Genomic DNA, 14,742 nt, shown 5'->3' on the forward strand with positions numbered 1-14,742 from the left:
TGCACAGCACAACCTCGAGTGGCTTTTTTTTCTGGGGAGGGAAGAAAACTAGTTTTAAATCCCCGCCCCGCTTATGAATAATTAAGTGCATACAAATCTTATGGTTATCTCCGCGGTCCGAGCCAAGGATGTTTTTAATTTTTTTGTTTCTTCGCGGAGTGATCACAAGTTCAAGCCTCTGAAGAAAAATACCGATGTTTAAACTTATTTAACAAACATAAAATCTGTTCCTCTTCCTTCCTCAGGGGAAATGTGCGTGTAAGTGGGTGTGTCGAGTGAGTTTAAACTTTATGATGAGTTAAAGTTTGATCATGGCCGTGTGGACCCGCGCGGAAAAACAGGGTCATCTGGACCTGCTGCTGAGTGATCGCTGGGTTCGGGTCTCCGCGGAACTCACACGGGACACTCTCACACTGACAGCGGAGGGCGAACCGAGCGGGCCCGCGGGGTATTCGGAGCACAACTCTCATTTAAGAAATGGCGTTTCTAATGGCAACGAACAGAACCGAGATGTTTTTCAGAGCCGCGCACATTACGACAGTCCGGGTCGGGTCAACGGGTCCGACTCGGAGTCCAGCGGTTATTGTGACCCGGCGGGGCCGGAGGGGGTTCGGAGGGTTCGGATAGTCAAACAGGAGTCCGGCGGTCTGGGGATCAGTATTAAAGGGGGACGGGAGAACCGTATGCCCATCCTCATATCAAAGATCTTCCCGGGTTTAGCGGCGGATCAGAGTCGAGCCCTGCGGGTCGGCGACGCGATCCTGTCCGTCAACGGCAGCGACCTCCGCGATGCCACGCACGACGCGGCGGTGCAGGCGCTGAAGAAGGCTGGGAAGGAGGTGACGCTGGAGGGTAAGCCGATCACTCGAGCCGCGGGGATTCAACAGGCCCGCACAGAGATCTGAACTTAACACTTAAACTAAACCGTGTTTATATTATCGATAACGACACGAAGTTCAGAAAGTGCACGTCCAGCACTATAATGTAATTTAGTTATTGTTTTTGTTGAGTTTAGACGGTTTTCAAGTAGATAACATAAGACATTTGCACTTCACATGGGCTGATCATTTAAATTAAATTAACATTTGAAAATAACTTACAGAGATTATTAAACGTACTTAAATTTGGATGGAAGTTTGATAGTACATGAATCTAGGGCTTTATTGATAACAAGAAGAGCATCTGTTTTGCTCCAATAGCAGATGTTCATTAATGTTTCTCCAAACGTCAAAAGTGAATGTGGGATACAGGGAGAGGGACGATGGGAGAGACAGATATTACTGTACTTTCTTGGCTAACAAGCCAGTGTGGCCCACTTTCTATGATCTAATCAATTCCCATTTTACACAATCAAATCGCACTCACCTTTCTCTCTTTTTTGATTGATTGCTGGAAGCGTTTGTTTTTAGTAGGCCTGAGTATTGACACATCAATTCCAAAAGAGGGTTTGCATTTACATCACAGTTAATGTAGACAGAACACGTTCTTCTGTTAATTTTTGCCGTCTAAACCACAGAAAAAACATGTGGAAGCTGCTAAATCGTATAGAGAAGGATTTAGTAAGCAGGAAAGGGCGTAATATTTTGACAAACTAAAGTTAATAGGTGGTAAAGATATGTACAAGCAGAATTAATTAAAGATAATAGCCTAATATTTCACTTACTGGAGCAGAAATGATTAGAACAAACACAAATGTTGTTAAGATTCTTGAACTGGAAATCCTGATTCAGTTTGGCCAACCACAAACGCCTGCTTTCCTCAGACAGTCTTTTGCATTCTTCTCCTTGATTTATTACTTTAGGCAGTCTATAGTACTCCAGATGTTTTTCCCGAAACAGCCCAAAACATCACAATAATTTCCGTTTGGTTCAGTGGCGTTGTTTACGTTCAGTGCCACCAATATGGCCGATTGATGACGTGTTGTGAAAACGCTCCATTCACAAGCTCCAGACTTGATTTCAGTATCAGTTAATTTAAATGGTGGCTGTCAAATTCATCACTAACAGGTGAAGTAAAAATAGGAGTTCATATGTAACATTTTTATTTAGCCAGATGTTGATCTCAACAGCTATTTTTTTCTGAGCTCACTCTTGACAAATCTGTGCTCATTGAATGGCTGCCCTGAGGTAACTTGGAGCTGCACGATTATGAAACAAATCGTAATTGTCGATTATTCCCTTGAAATTGTAATTGTGATTATTAATTACAATTATCACAATTTACATTTAATGATGTTTTGAATAGCATTATTTGAAACACTGCATGCCACCTTTTTATATATAGGTTTTTCTTTAAATATAAAAAAGTAAAAATGTAAAAATTAAAACAATGAATAAAAAAAACCTTAAGATAACTGGTAGGAAAACACCCCCACCCCCACATCTTAAGCAAGCAGAATAATGTAAGTGGATTTAAAAATATTTTTTTGGTAATGGTGCTTTTGAACGATTACATAATTGTGGCATCTGTAATTGTAATCACGATTAGGAATTCGATTAATTGTGAAGCCCTAAAGTAACTAACATTTCATGATGTTTTACTGACCTTTTTCTGACTGATTGAACTATATGCCAGCTGTTTCTTTCAAACTTTTTTCTGATGTTCATTCATGTTTATTTTGTGCTAGTAGTAAAGAAAAAGATGATCAGTTCACGTGCCGCTTGAACTGAGCCGGCTACAGTGACCTGTTATGCCTCATTAAATATCTCTATCCATCTTTACTGTTTGGATTTGGTGGTAAAAAAATTACGAGAATTTGAAAGCTGAAAAGTAACAAAGCACAAAACCTACTGCAATTATTGAATGGGAGGCACTGGAAATTATGCTGCTGTAATGTCACACCCTATATTCATAACACAATTTTGGTGAACAATGACAAATGATGCTGATGCAGTAACTGTTTGCTATGTAGTTTTCATGCTAGTGAGTGTGGTACTTATAGGCCCCATTATATACTCGTATTACTTATTGTCTCTGTGACGCTGGCCCCATGTTGTCAGTGGTGGTACACATGTCTCCCACACAGCAGGCGCGTTGTTCTGCAGCACTGCTAAATCTCCTGCGTCATGATCAGATACCTGGAGACTGACGGTCAGATATGTGGAGCAGTGTCTCATGAGATGGGCTCTCCTCACACATACGTTATCCTCCGTGGCACTGGCCTAATTAAAATGAGAACTGAAGCTCTTTGATGGTCCTGGTGGATCTACTGAGATCTTTAAATGGCTCAGAAGTGATCCCATGATGTGGCACAATAACAGTCCAGCAAATTCTGAAGTATTCCACTAGAGAACTGCACTGAGATGTGCATTATAAATCAGTGTGGTTTCTGGTGAGTGATTTTAATCAGAGATGAGTGCAAGTTCTCATGATGTTGTGTAAAGCAGCAAAGCGTGATTAAATCAGCCATGAACGGTGAAGCTGATAAGAACAGGATGCTGGTACAGACCACAATTCTTGTGAGAGTGAAATGAAAAGCAATTCATCTAGCAATTAATAATTATCAGCCTGCAGTATAGAGATAACATTTATGACGTGTTCAGTCTCAATGGAGTACGCTGGTGTGTAAGCTGGCCATGCTTTGCTTCTTGGGGTGAAATATTGGTAGTTTGAGAATAATTTTTCTAGAGTTTGATCATGCAATCTTTGGGTTATTGGTCTACTGTTTAAACTTTAATGCACTGGGAATGAATGATTGTGCTGACAGTGATTTTATGGATAATGTTGCTGTACTGTTGTTCACAACTAGGCCTTGCTGCTTCTTGATTTTGTTGTTTAAATTCTGAGTGGCAAAATTTGAGTGTAGCTTTAGAAGTTATTTATTATGCTACATTCCATGGAAATGTAGACCACTCAAAAATCCTCTCATCCTCCTCCTCCAGATTTTAGTTGAATTATCCATCTAATGCAAATATGGTGGTTTATGGATTATGGGTTGTATGGATTATAGCCATGACTTTAAGATTCTTCAGCATTCTGTCGCCACTTCCACTTGCATTATATGAACTCACAGAGGTGGATCCAACAAAAAAAGTGTTTAGCTAATGAAAGAATGTCACTGGCGTAAATGATGAGATTTTTTTGAGATTCTGAAGGTTCCAGTAATATTCATACTATGGAGCACGTCATGCAGCTTTAAAGCCCTTTCGCACCAAACCTGGTGAGAAAAAGTGAAACCAAAATTTGAGCTAGTATTATTTTTTACTGTTATTTTAAACATCGGATCAGCTATACTATTAAATATAATGCTGTTATTTATAACTGTGAGAGTATGAGCAACTTGTGAATGCAGGTATTTATTTTTGTCTTGTTAGCATCCAAGCAACCACAATTTACATTCATTTCCCCAAACTGAATTCCTCAGTCAGACCAAGTTTTTTTTTTTCCCCAGAAGTATCGTATGAGTGAGAAACAGTATAGTTGTTGTTTGTAAGGCTGACATACTTGGCTAAATGTTTCAGGTTTTTGAACAGTTCATGACTATGAAGAAAGACCTCTAAATATGATGTAAGAATGCAAGTGTTTGGTTTAGGTCATATATTTCTATGTGGCTTTTTGGTCTTCCTGTTAAATGTAAAGCTTTGTGCAAACTCGCAGTCCTACTTCACATAATCAAAATATTTAACTGGATCTAAAGCTCCTAGGCTTTGCCTCTTTTGGCTAATAACACACAGACACATAGACATACATATAAGGACCATTCCACAGTCAGAGTTGGAAACATCTTGAAAAAATGTTTTTCCACAAATTTTGTATGTATGCAAATTGTATAATATCCAAGGTACACATTTCTAGTAATTGTGCAGGTATTTCTCATATTGTATTTTCAGAAAGTTTTGGAATATTTGTCCTCTCCACAAATTTGTCACTACTGAAACATTAATATAGAATTTTAGAAGGTTTATATTTACCTATTAAGATTTTGCGTACATCTTCTATGTAAATATATTTTTTGCTATTTTATTAATTTTTCTTCAGAGGTAAATCAATAACAATGACTTTTTTTTTTTTTTTTTTTAACCAATTTTTCAAGTGTGATTTATAGACTTGTTTTATTTTGAATCCAGTTTTTCTTTGAAAAATGCTAGAAGTTAATCATACTGATTTCAAAGTTAAGGATTAATTAGTTTGAATATATATTGAGAAAAAACTATTTTTGACAAAACACCCTATTGTTTCGGTAGTGACAGTAATGTTTTGGACTGTTTAAAATAAAAAATATATTTTTTTTGAACTTCATTTTTTAAAAGAATCAAAGAGATTCTTTAAAAACAACAATGGAATAAAATACAAAAAAAAAAATTCAGTATTATTTTCATAAGTTGAAAAGTATCCACTAAATGATGATTTTATACATATTAAGCTTTAATATTTTTCTAATATTTTAAATATTATTGTGGGTTTCAATCGATAGTGGAAGGATCTTAGTAAATGTCCAAGATTTGAATACTTAAATCCTTTTTAAATGTTTTTTTTTGGTCATACGACAGCAGTTTGCACCAATGCTGTAGACTGGGCATATACCATATACGCCACTGGATAAAAAATAAAAAAGGTAATTGCGACTTTTTATCTCATAATTCTGACTTGTTTTCTTGCAATTTTGAGTTTACATCTCGCAAGTCTGACTTTCTTCTCAGAACTGTGAGATATAAACGCACAGTTGCGAGTTATAAAGTTACAATTGCGAGAAATAAAGTCAGAATTGCGAGATATAAACTTGCAGTTCTGACTTTTCCTCAGAATTGTAAGATACAAACTCAAAATTGCGAGTTATACAGTCCAGTTCTGAGGAGAAAAAAATATGTTCACAGAATTGCGAGTTTATATCTCACAATTCTGACTTAACTCGCAATAGCAAGTTTATATCATGCAATTGTGACTTTATTTCTCAGAATTGCGAGTTTATATCACGTAATTCTGACTTTATAACTTGCAACTGTGAGTTTATATCTCACAATTCTGAGAAAAAAAGTTATATATCTCAGAATTGTGAGATAAGTTGCAGTAACCTCTTTTAATTATTTTTTTTTTTTTATCCAATGGTGGAAACGGGCTTCCATAGATACTCATCAGTTAATGCAGTTTTTTTTGATGTTTCTCCTATTGAATTCTCAGTTAAGGCTGTTTGTGTTATGTGCAGTGAAGTACATCAGGGAGGTGTCTCCACTCTTTAAGAAGTCCTCGATGGGCGCAGATCTGCCTTGGGATGGGCGTCTTCAGTCTCCAAACCTCAGCAGCAGCGACGAGTCGCCCAAGAGCAGTGTGACCCGTGACAGAAAGGTCATCCCGCTCAAAATGAGCTTCATCAGCCGAAACCTCACCATGCCTGACCTGGAAAACAGGTGCGTGTGTGTTTGTGTGAGATTTCAGAAGTATCCAGAAGCAACGTTTTGCTGCCGATGTCATTCAAAGACAGCAGCTACATTTAGATTTGAATGAATTTGAACATAATGAGATATGAGATAAATTCAGTTGACGAACATTAAAGCATTAAGTTGATGATCATGATTTTACAGTAATGACAGTGTCTACTGATTACAATATAAAATGTTTATATTGTAATCAGTACAATATTTATTTGAACTTATTTGAACATTCTCATTACTTTTAAGAAACACTGATTTTTGTAGTGTGCTGTTTGTAATCTTGTAATCAAAGCTCTGGGATGATGAATGTTTTCAGTGGTGTTGTGTGTTTGTTTCAGGTTGTTGGAGCTTCACTCTCCGGACGGCCAGCACACTGTGGTGTTGCGGTGTAAAGACGGGGCCTCTGCTCACTCTTGGTTCACGGCCATTCACACAAATGTCGCTGCCCTATTGCCACAGACAATGGACCACATCAACTCTTTCTTAAGCAACCCCAGCGTCAACACACACTGCACGCTCAAACACATCGGCTGGCTGGCTGAGCAGGTATCACACACAGAATGAGCTCAATCATCACATGCAGTTCTGAAAACATGTGAAGTAAAAGTCACACATATGTTTATGTGTGACTCACATTAACATATGCACAATAGCTGATGCAGACTGTGTTAAACTTTCCAGTCAAAACTATGAATTAGTGATGGGTCGTTCTTGGACGATTCGTTCATTTTGAACAAATCTTCAATGTGACTCGGGAAGAACAAGTCGTCTCTGGGAGTGATTTGTTCAGTCGCGCATGCGTAGCATCCTATTAGGTTCTGTACTGGAATTAGTTCACCTGTTTCGAGTCTTCGGGTTTTTCGAGTCGTTCGTTTATCTTATGGGGCTGTCACGTGACGAACGAACGACTCAAACCCGAAAACTTGTCAGATAAGAGGTGAAGTGAGCTAATCATAGACTAAAGACCCAGGTAAACAATGAATTCATCTTTTCTGTTTCTTATAGCATTACAGTTTTGTTTGTAGTGTGATCAACGTTTGTGTAAGCAGTAGATGTGTTAGGGAAGTAACGTAACATTTTTATTATATTTTTATTATATTTTGCTAAAATGAAAAAAAAAGATTCGCTCATTTTGCTGAACGATACTAAGGTACGAGTCGGTAAAATGATCTGAACTTCCCATCACTAATATAGAAAATATTGATTTCCCAATTTTAATCAGTCTTTATTTCAATGAACTGATATGAACTCTTAGAGTTCTGTTGATGCATGAATAAAATTTCATTTAATTTAATTAATTTATTTATTTATCCCAATCCAATTTTCACAAAAACCTTTGCGCTTTATGGAAACAAAGTCTTCAGAATTATGATGAAAACGAATGAAAATTAAAGTGTTTTAATGTATATGCGTATGTGCTATGATTATATTTTTACCTGTTAGTGATGTCTTACTTATGTAATTATAAACTCTTATGAAAACATGATTTTATGACAGCCACCGTTTAAATGTTTAGATTTCAATAACAAATTGGAGTAAAAAGTTAATTATATCATTAGAATTTTTTTCTTTACACCTTATGTGCAATTAAAATGTTTATATACAAAACTCAATTTTTGAGTGTTGGTTATTATATCTAAAAGAAATAGCTATTGAATTTAATAGTACACATTATTTTAAAGCAGCTTTACAGAAAATCTTGATGGTAATGAATATAATATTTTAATATCTCCATATTTGAGCACAAAACCAGTCATAAGGGTAAATTAAAAAAAAAAATGCATTGTCTGAAAGCTGAATAAATAAAAAAAGCCTTTCATTTGTTATGATCGGACAACATTTGGCAGAATGAAAATCTGGAATCTGATGGTGCAAAAAGTCTAAATACTGAGAAAATCACTTTTAAAGTTGTCCAAATGAAGTTCTTAGCAATGCATATTACTAATCAAAAATTAAGTTTTGATATATTTACAGTAGGAATTTTACTAAATATCTTCATGGAACATGATCTTTACTTAATATCCTAATGATTTTTGGCATAAAAGAAAAATTTATAATTTTGACCCATACAATGTATTGTTGGCTATTACTACAAATATACCCCAGCGACTTAAGACTTAAGGTTTTGTGGTCCAGGGTCACATATAGTCACATTTAGCAGATTAGATACTGATATATTGGATGTTTATGTATTGGTGAAGTAATGTTTCCTGTGTAGTTTACAGCATTAGTTAAGAGAGATTTTTTTTTTTTTTTTTTTTTTTCTTTCCTGTGCATATGTAAACGATATGGATTATACATTTAACATCTGGTTGTTGTGTTTGTGTGCAGCTGGAGTTGGATGGTGGGCGGCATCAGTACAGACGAGTCGTCATGGCACTCACAGAGAAAGACATCTTGCTGTTCCAGGCAGTGCCGTGGACGTATGAGAGCTGGACCTCTCCTGTCCTGACCCATCCATTGCTCGCTACACGGTCAGACTCTTACTTTAAGCTTAAAGGAGAGGTCCGGTGTGATATTGACCTAAAGTGTATTGAATCATGATACCGAGTGTGAACTAACCTTGCATATCTCATCTCGGCTTGTCCACTCCAGTCCGAAATCTGGGGTCAGTTAGCCGATGCTAACAACAGGTTGTCGATGAGAGTAAATGGGGCATCGGGCTAGCCATGTAAATAAATCACTGTTTTACACCATTTACGAGGCACAAAGTAGCTCCACACTTCATTGGTAGACTTCCAAGGGCCCTGGCATTTAAAACGAGACATTGAGAACTCAGAATAACCACCGGTAGTTTATTTACAAGAAGACTTATACAAACAGTACCTGCAAGAAAATGACGGGCCGCCGCCATCTTCAATGTAGTCACGATAAGTTGAGTGTCGAGCAGGAACGAAACTACAACCTGATAAGTCACGTGAGTCCTCGCGTTTGTTTTGGACTGGAGTTAGTGCAGACAGTTGGCAATTGCAAGGATGTCGGACGATGAAGCTACTGAGTTTTATGAAGACGAGGATGAAACATTTGAGTTATCAGGTTGTAGTTTCGTTCCTGCTCGACACTCAACTTATCGTGACTACATTGAAGATGGCGGCGGCCCGTCATTTTCTTGCAGGTACTGTTTGTATAAGTCTTCTTGTAAATAAACTACCGGTGGTTATTCTGAGTTCTCAATGTCTCGTTTTTAAATGCCAGGGCCCTTGGAAGTCTACCAATGAAGTGTGGAGCTACTTTGTGCCTCGTAAATGGTGTAAAACAGTGATTTATTTACATGGCTAGCCCGATGCCCCATTTACTCTCATCGACAACCTGTTGTTAGCATCGGCTAACTGACCCCAGATTTCGGACTGGAGTGGACAAGCCGAGATGAGATATGCAAGGTTAGTTCACACTCGGTATCATGATTCAATACACTTTAGGTCAATATCACACCGGACCTCTCCTTTAATGTAGTGTAAAAGCAGCCTATTTTTAAAATTGTTCAGCCTCTGAATAAAATCAAACTGTTCTGTTTGCAGACTCGTTCACTCAGGCAGCGTCCGTAGCTCTCCAGCTCTTGGTGGAGATTTGGTGTTCGCCACACGTACAGGCACAGGTCGAGGCATTGAGTCTCATGTGTTTCGTGTGGAGACGCATTGGGATCTGTCCACATGGACACGTGCGCTGGTGCAGGGTGGACATTTGGCTGCTGAGCTCATCAAAGAGGTTTCCATAGGTGTGTATGTGTGTGTGTGTGAATATGCAAAGAAGAATCTACCCTTTGCAATAATCCACCTGTGTTAAAATCTTCACTGACCAGTCCTATTCTAGCAAACATGGCCATCCCTGTATTATCATTAGACAACTTGTATTGCTTTTCTTGTAATGAAAGTCAATACAAGTATTGTGTGTTTGCATGAAATGAAAATTTGCCATATCTTTTTTCTAAATGCATGTTATAGATCTTATTGTAAACAAGGCGTCGGCTTAACCTCGTCATTTTTAACCAAAGTGTCAAAACTCATGTTCTGGTAAAAATGACTTCCTCTGGTGATGCATGCAGGACATCTGCAATCATTTTATTCTGCTTAAATTTCACCCCTGCAAGCTTTAAACAGGGTTCACACGATGTGCTTAAAGTGATTGAAATACTTGAATTTGACTTTTTGAAATTTAAGGCCTGGAAAAGCTTTGAAAATATTCATATTCCTTGTAAATCATCCCTTTTTTTTTAACTTAATGTCAGAAAACAATCAAGCCAAGCCAGTAGTGTCATGTAAACATGGCTAAAAATGTGAAAAGAGGAACAGACAAACTGAATCAATTGAGTCATTTACAAGCAATTCACTACTGAAAACCAGATCAAATTAAAATAGCAATTTGTTTTTGAATTTCGACATCACTTGTAACGATCTTAAAAAGCACATAGTGATGGGTGAAGCGGAGCTTTTCTAAACTCCTAATCAGTTAAACCATTTAGTTGCAAAATGATTCACTGTTTCAAAGCGCTCCAATCGGATCGTGTATCGTGAATCTTTTGATTCAGATGGGGACTTCAGATTGTGTATTGCGAATCACTTGATTTACATTGGAACGGGTTTGTGAATCATTTCAAGAATTGAATAATTCAAATCAAATGATTTGCGATGCCCAATTTGAAGTTCTGATCTAAATCAAATAATTTGCGCTAAGCAAAGTTAAAAGTCAAATGATTCGCGATCCGATTTAAACTGGAACTTCAGAACTTTGGAGTGCGGATCGTGAATCATTTGTTTTAGATCAGGAGTGATTTGGCAAATCTTTTTTTTTTTTTTCAGATTTTTTTTTTTTTAAACAGTAAAAAAAGATCAAACCATTAAGGCAGTGCAGTTTTAAAAACAAAACAAAGAAAAAAGAAAGTATACACAAAATTAAAAGGTTTCTTTATATTAGTATATTTTTATTTATCTGTTTCTCTTTTTTTAGAATTTGAAGACATTGTTCGATAAGTGATTTCTCTGATTGAAGTCCATGAAAATAAAAAGTAGTGCTTAAAGTTATTAAAAGTCCTAGCACTTCATTTTACAGTATCTGTACAAACCCTGTTTAATTGAGGGTTAATTTAATTTAAATTAAACTTTACAGAACCTGTTTATAAACATAGTAGTGGCACAAGCTACTCAGAAATTCTCCTAAAATCTTTTTGATCTCTTTTCTAAACTTTAAATGAATTTAAAGAAAAATGCTAGGTTTAGTATAGGTTAAGCATCCTCATCAGTTTTAAGTTGTTGCATTTGTTGTACAATTTGAAATGGTTAATATGCTTTTTTAACACAAAAAATCTTGTTAAGAAGCATATTTTCACAACTCGTGGCTACTATGGAAATGGCTAGATGAGGGACACCACAAAATAACTTTTTGTGGTAATCAACATTATGCCATAAGTGTAAGTTGAACTCATTGAACCTGGAATATTCCTTTAAGAAATGCAGTGGATTAAACTTAGATTCGTTATTCCAAGATGGTAGCTAGACTTCAAAGTACCATATCATAATAATTGCAACGAAACGATTCAGCTATTAATCTCGCTCCTGTGTAATTTACAGATTTCCTTAAAGATAAACACTAGCTATAATGCTCTGCAACGTCATACTTTATTCCAGTTCTTGTAAGATTAATATCTGTTCAATTTGTAAGCATATAAACATTGTAAGTAGCGAAGAATCACATTGTTAATGGAAACATCCAGATTCATTCCTGTTGGATGTTGTGTACTTCTGTTCTGTGGCCTGAGGGGGCTTAGCAACTGTGGAAAGAAAAAAAAAAAGCTGGATTGAAAAGCATTTTTTCCCCTCTCTGTGGTGTGTAACAATAGCTGGCCTGAGGAAATGTTGGAAATATTCAGTGCTTTCCTTCCTGAGTTCCAGCCAGCAAAGAAAACACAAAATCACATGAATTCACCTTCTCATGGTTCATGTCTGTCCGTTTGTCTGCGCTCTTCAGGCTGTGTGTTGAACAGACAGGACGTGCGTCTGATCCTGCATTATGACAGAGGTTTCACTGTGAAGCGGGAATCTGGCGAATCTGTGCTCTTTCACTTCCCCTATGAGCGGCTCAAGATGTCTGCAGACGATGGAGTCAGGAACCTCTACCTGGACTTTGGTGCTCCAGAGGGCGAGATGGTATGACCAGTCAGACATACAGTATGAGATTTACCTGTGATGAAATGGGCACAAAATTCTGGAGGCCTTAATAAATGGAAGTCTGTTGGTCCTGACATTATAAAACTTTATTAAAACAGACTCTCACTTATTAAAGGATTAGTTCACTTCCAAAACAAAAATCCTATTAATATATCCACCCCATTGTCATCCAAGATGTTCATGTCTTTCTTTCTTCAGTCGAAAAGAAATTAAGGTTTTTGAGGAAAACATTCCATGAATTTTCTCCATATAGTGGACTTAAAATTAAAATTGCAGTTTCAAAGGCCTCTACACGATTTATCTAGCAAAATGATCGATCATTTAAAAAAAAAAAAAAAAAAGTGCCATAGGTGGAAGTAGTGACCCAGTGATTACAAAGCAAATGTGCAAAGAAAGTCAAAAAAGGTAAAACAACGATGTCAGATGATTTCGAAATTGTAGGGGAAAATTAGATGCAGTTTTGCCTTACTCTGCCTTTTTGAACCGGAGTACACACCTTTCCAACGTGAGGATGCATTACAGATCAAGCATTTGTATAAATTCAAGACTTTTTTTTTGTTTGTTTGGGTTTTTTTTTTTGAAAATGACTTAACGTTTCAGTAGATTAGGGCTAGGATTGTGTAGAGACATTTGAAGCTGCTTTAAAACTGCAATTTTAACCTTTAACCCGCTGATCCCCATTGAAGTCCACTATATGGACTGGATTATCCTGGAATGTTTTCCTCAAATACCATAATTTCTTTTCGAATGAAGAAAAAAAGACATGGACATCTTGGATGACATGGGGGTGAGTAAATTATCAGGAAATTTTATTCTGAAAGTGAACCAATCCTTTAAGGACCCAAGAATTTATGCATTTTTTTTTTTATTTATAGCTTTTTTGTTTGTCTGTGTAATTTCTAAAAAATATTCCAGTAATCCAGAGTGACTAGAAATGTCATGTGATCGTTATTCAAAAGGTTTAGGTTCCCTGTATAGTTTTGATAATAATGTCTGTTTCTTTCTTTCTGTCTTGCAGGTGTTTGAGCTTCACTCGGGGCCGAAGCCTGTGGTTTTTGTGCTTCATTCGTTTCTCTCAGCTAAACTGGCTCGTTTGGGACTGCTCACGTAGAATCAACAGCAAATGATGGAGGTTCATTTATTTCTTTGATTTGTTGACAGCTAGTATTTTTCTCAAGCAGTGTTTTCATAGTTCTACTTCTCTTCTAGCCAACACATTTGTTTTGGTTTTGTGTGTGTGTGTGTGTGTGTGTGTGTGTGTGTGTGTGTGTGTGTGTGTGTGTGTGTGTACTGTATGTGTGAGCATGAGTGTGTGACTTTCTAAAGCAGAAAACAATCCCATATTCCTCTAAACAGGAACACCAGTCGTGCCTTCTCATCTAGAGCCAACAAGCTTTTACAGAACATTTTCAGGCTTAAGGTCACCGTAAAGCTTTGCAGAATAACCCAAACAAACATATTATTCTTGTATTATCTATGTTGTTTGTTTTTCATGTAACTCACCTGTATTTATATGTATCGCATGGCAAAGACTGTTATATCTGTGTTATAACCTTGAATATTTGTCATTCGAATGTGGCGGTAACAGACTGCCATTCATGCAAATATGGAGAAAATGAAGCTTTAAATGCATTCCCTCGCAACTGACCAAAAATAACCTCCTTAAAGTTAAAACTCTATAAGGTGTTGAATAGGATTGATTTCATATTTTGAAAAAAAATATTATATAAAGTATAGGAACGTTTCATTAGTTTATCTGTACTCTACATGTTATAAGAAATATATTTAACACATTTATGACCACACCAGCTCTAGGCCTTGATTTTCTTTTTTTTTTTTTTTTTTTTTCAGCATTAGATGAGTGTTTAGTCCTTATTACAGGCTTCCCACTGTAATAAAAACCTGGAAATATCAGAGAATTTTAAAATTCTGATGTCCAGGCTTGGAAATGTGAAGGAAATAAATAAAAACTTATTGTAATTAAATAAATCGGGGGGGGAGGGGAAGTCCTATTTCTATAGTCAATATGCATTTTGTAGTTATATTTAGCTCTGAAGAACTTTTTTTTTTTTTTTGAGTACAATCATTATACAACAGCTTTTATTAATCCTTATCCAGTCAGGCAAGACTAGAAAAGTCATGGGGAATCATTGGTCAAAATGTGTACGGACCATCATGTTTTTAGGACTGATATGTGGCGTGTACATTATATG

General features: G+C 36.7%; 1 protein-coding gene across 1 annotated transcript; it reads left to right on the forward strand.

Moving 5' to 3' along the window:
• The first annotated feature begins 101 nt into the window (after nucleotides 1-101).
• sntb2 (syntrophin, beta 2) lies at nucleotides 102-14,638 on the forward strand. Its single transcript, XM_051100000.1, has 7 exons — nucleotides 102-852; nucleotides 6,143-6,344; nucleotides 6,707-6,914; nucleotides 8,700-8,842; nucleotides 9,887-10,083; nucleotides 12,330-12,508; nucleotides 13,548-14,638. Exons 1-7 carry the CDS (start codon nucleotides 312-314, stop codon nucleotides 13,638-13,640), a joined length of 1,563 nt encoding a protein of 520 aa, XP_050955957.1. The 5' UTR covers nucleotides 102-311; the 3' UTR covers nucleotides 13,641-14,638.
• The last annotated feature ends 104 nt before the right edge of the window (nucleotides 14,639-14,742 follow it).

This window comes from Labeo rohita, chromosome 25 (genome assembly GCF_022985175.1).
Source record: "Labeo rohita strain BAU-BD-2019 chromosome 25, IGBB_LRoh.1.0, whole genome shotgun sequence".
NCBI classification, from domain to species: domain Eukaryota; kingdom Metazoa; phylum Chordata; class Actinopteri; order Cypriniformes; family Cyprinidae; genus Labeo; species Labeo rohita.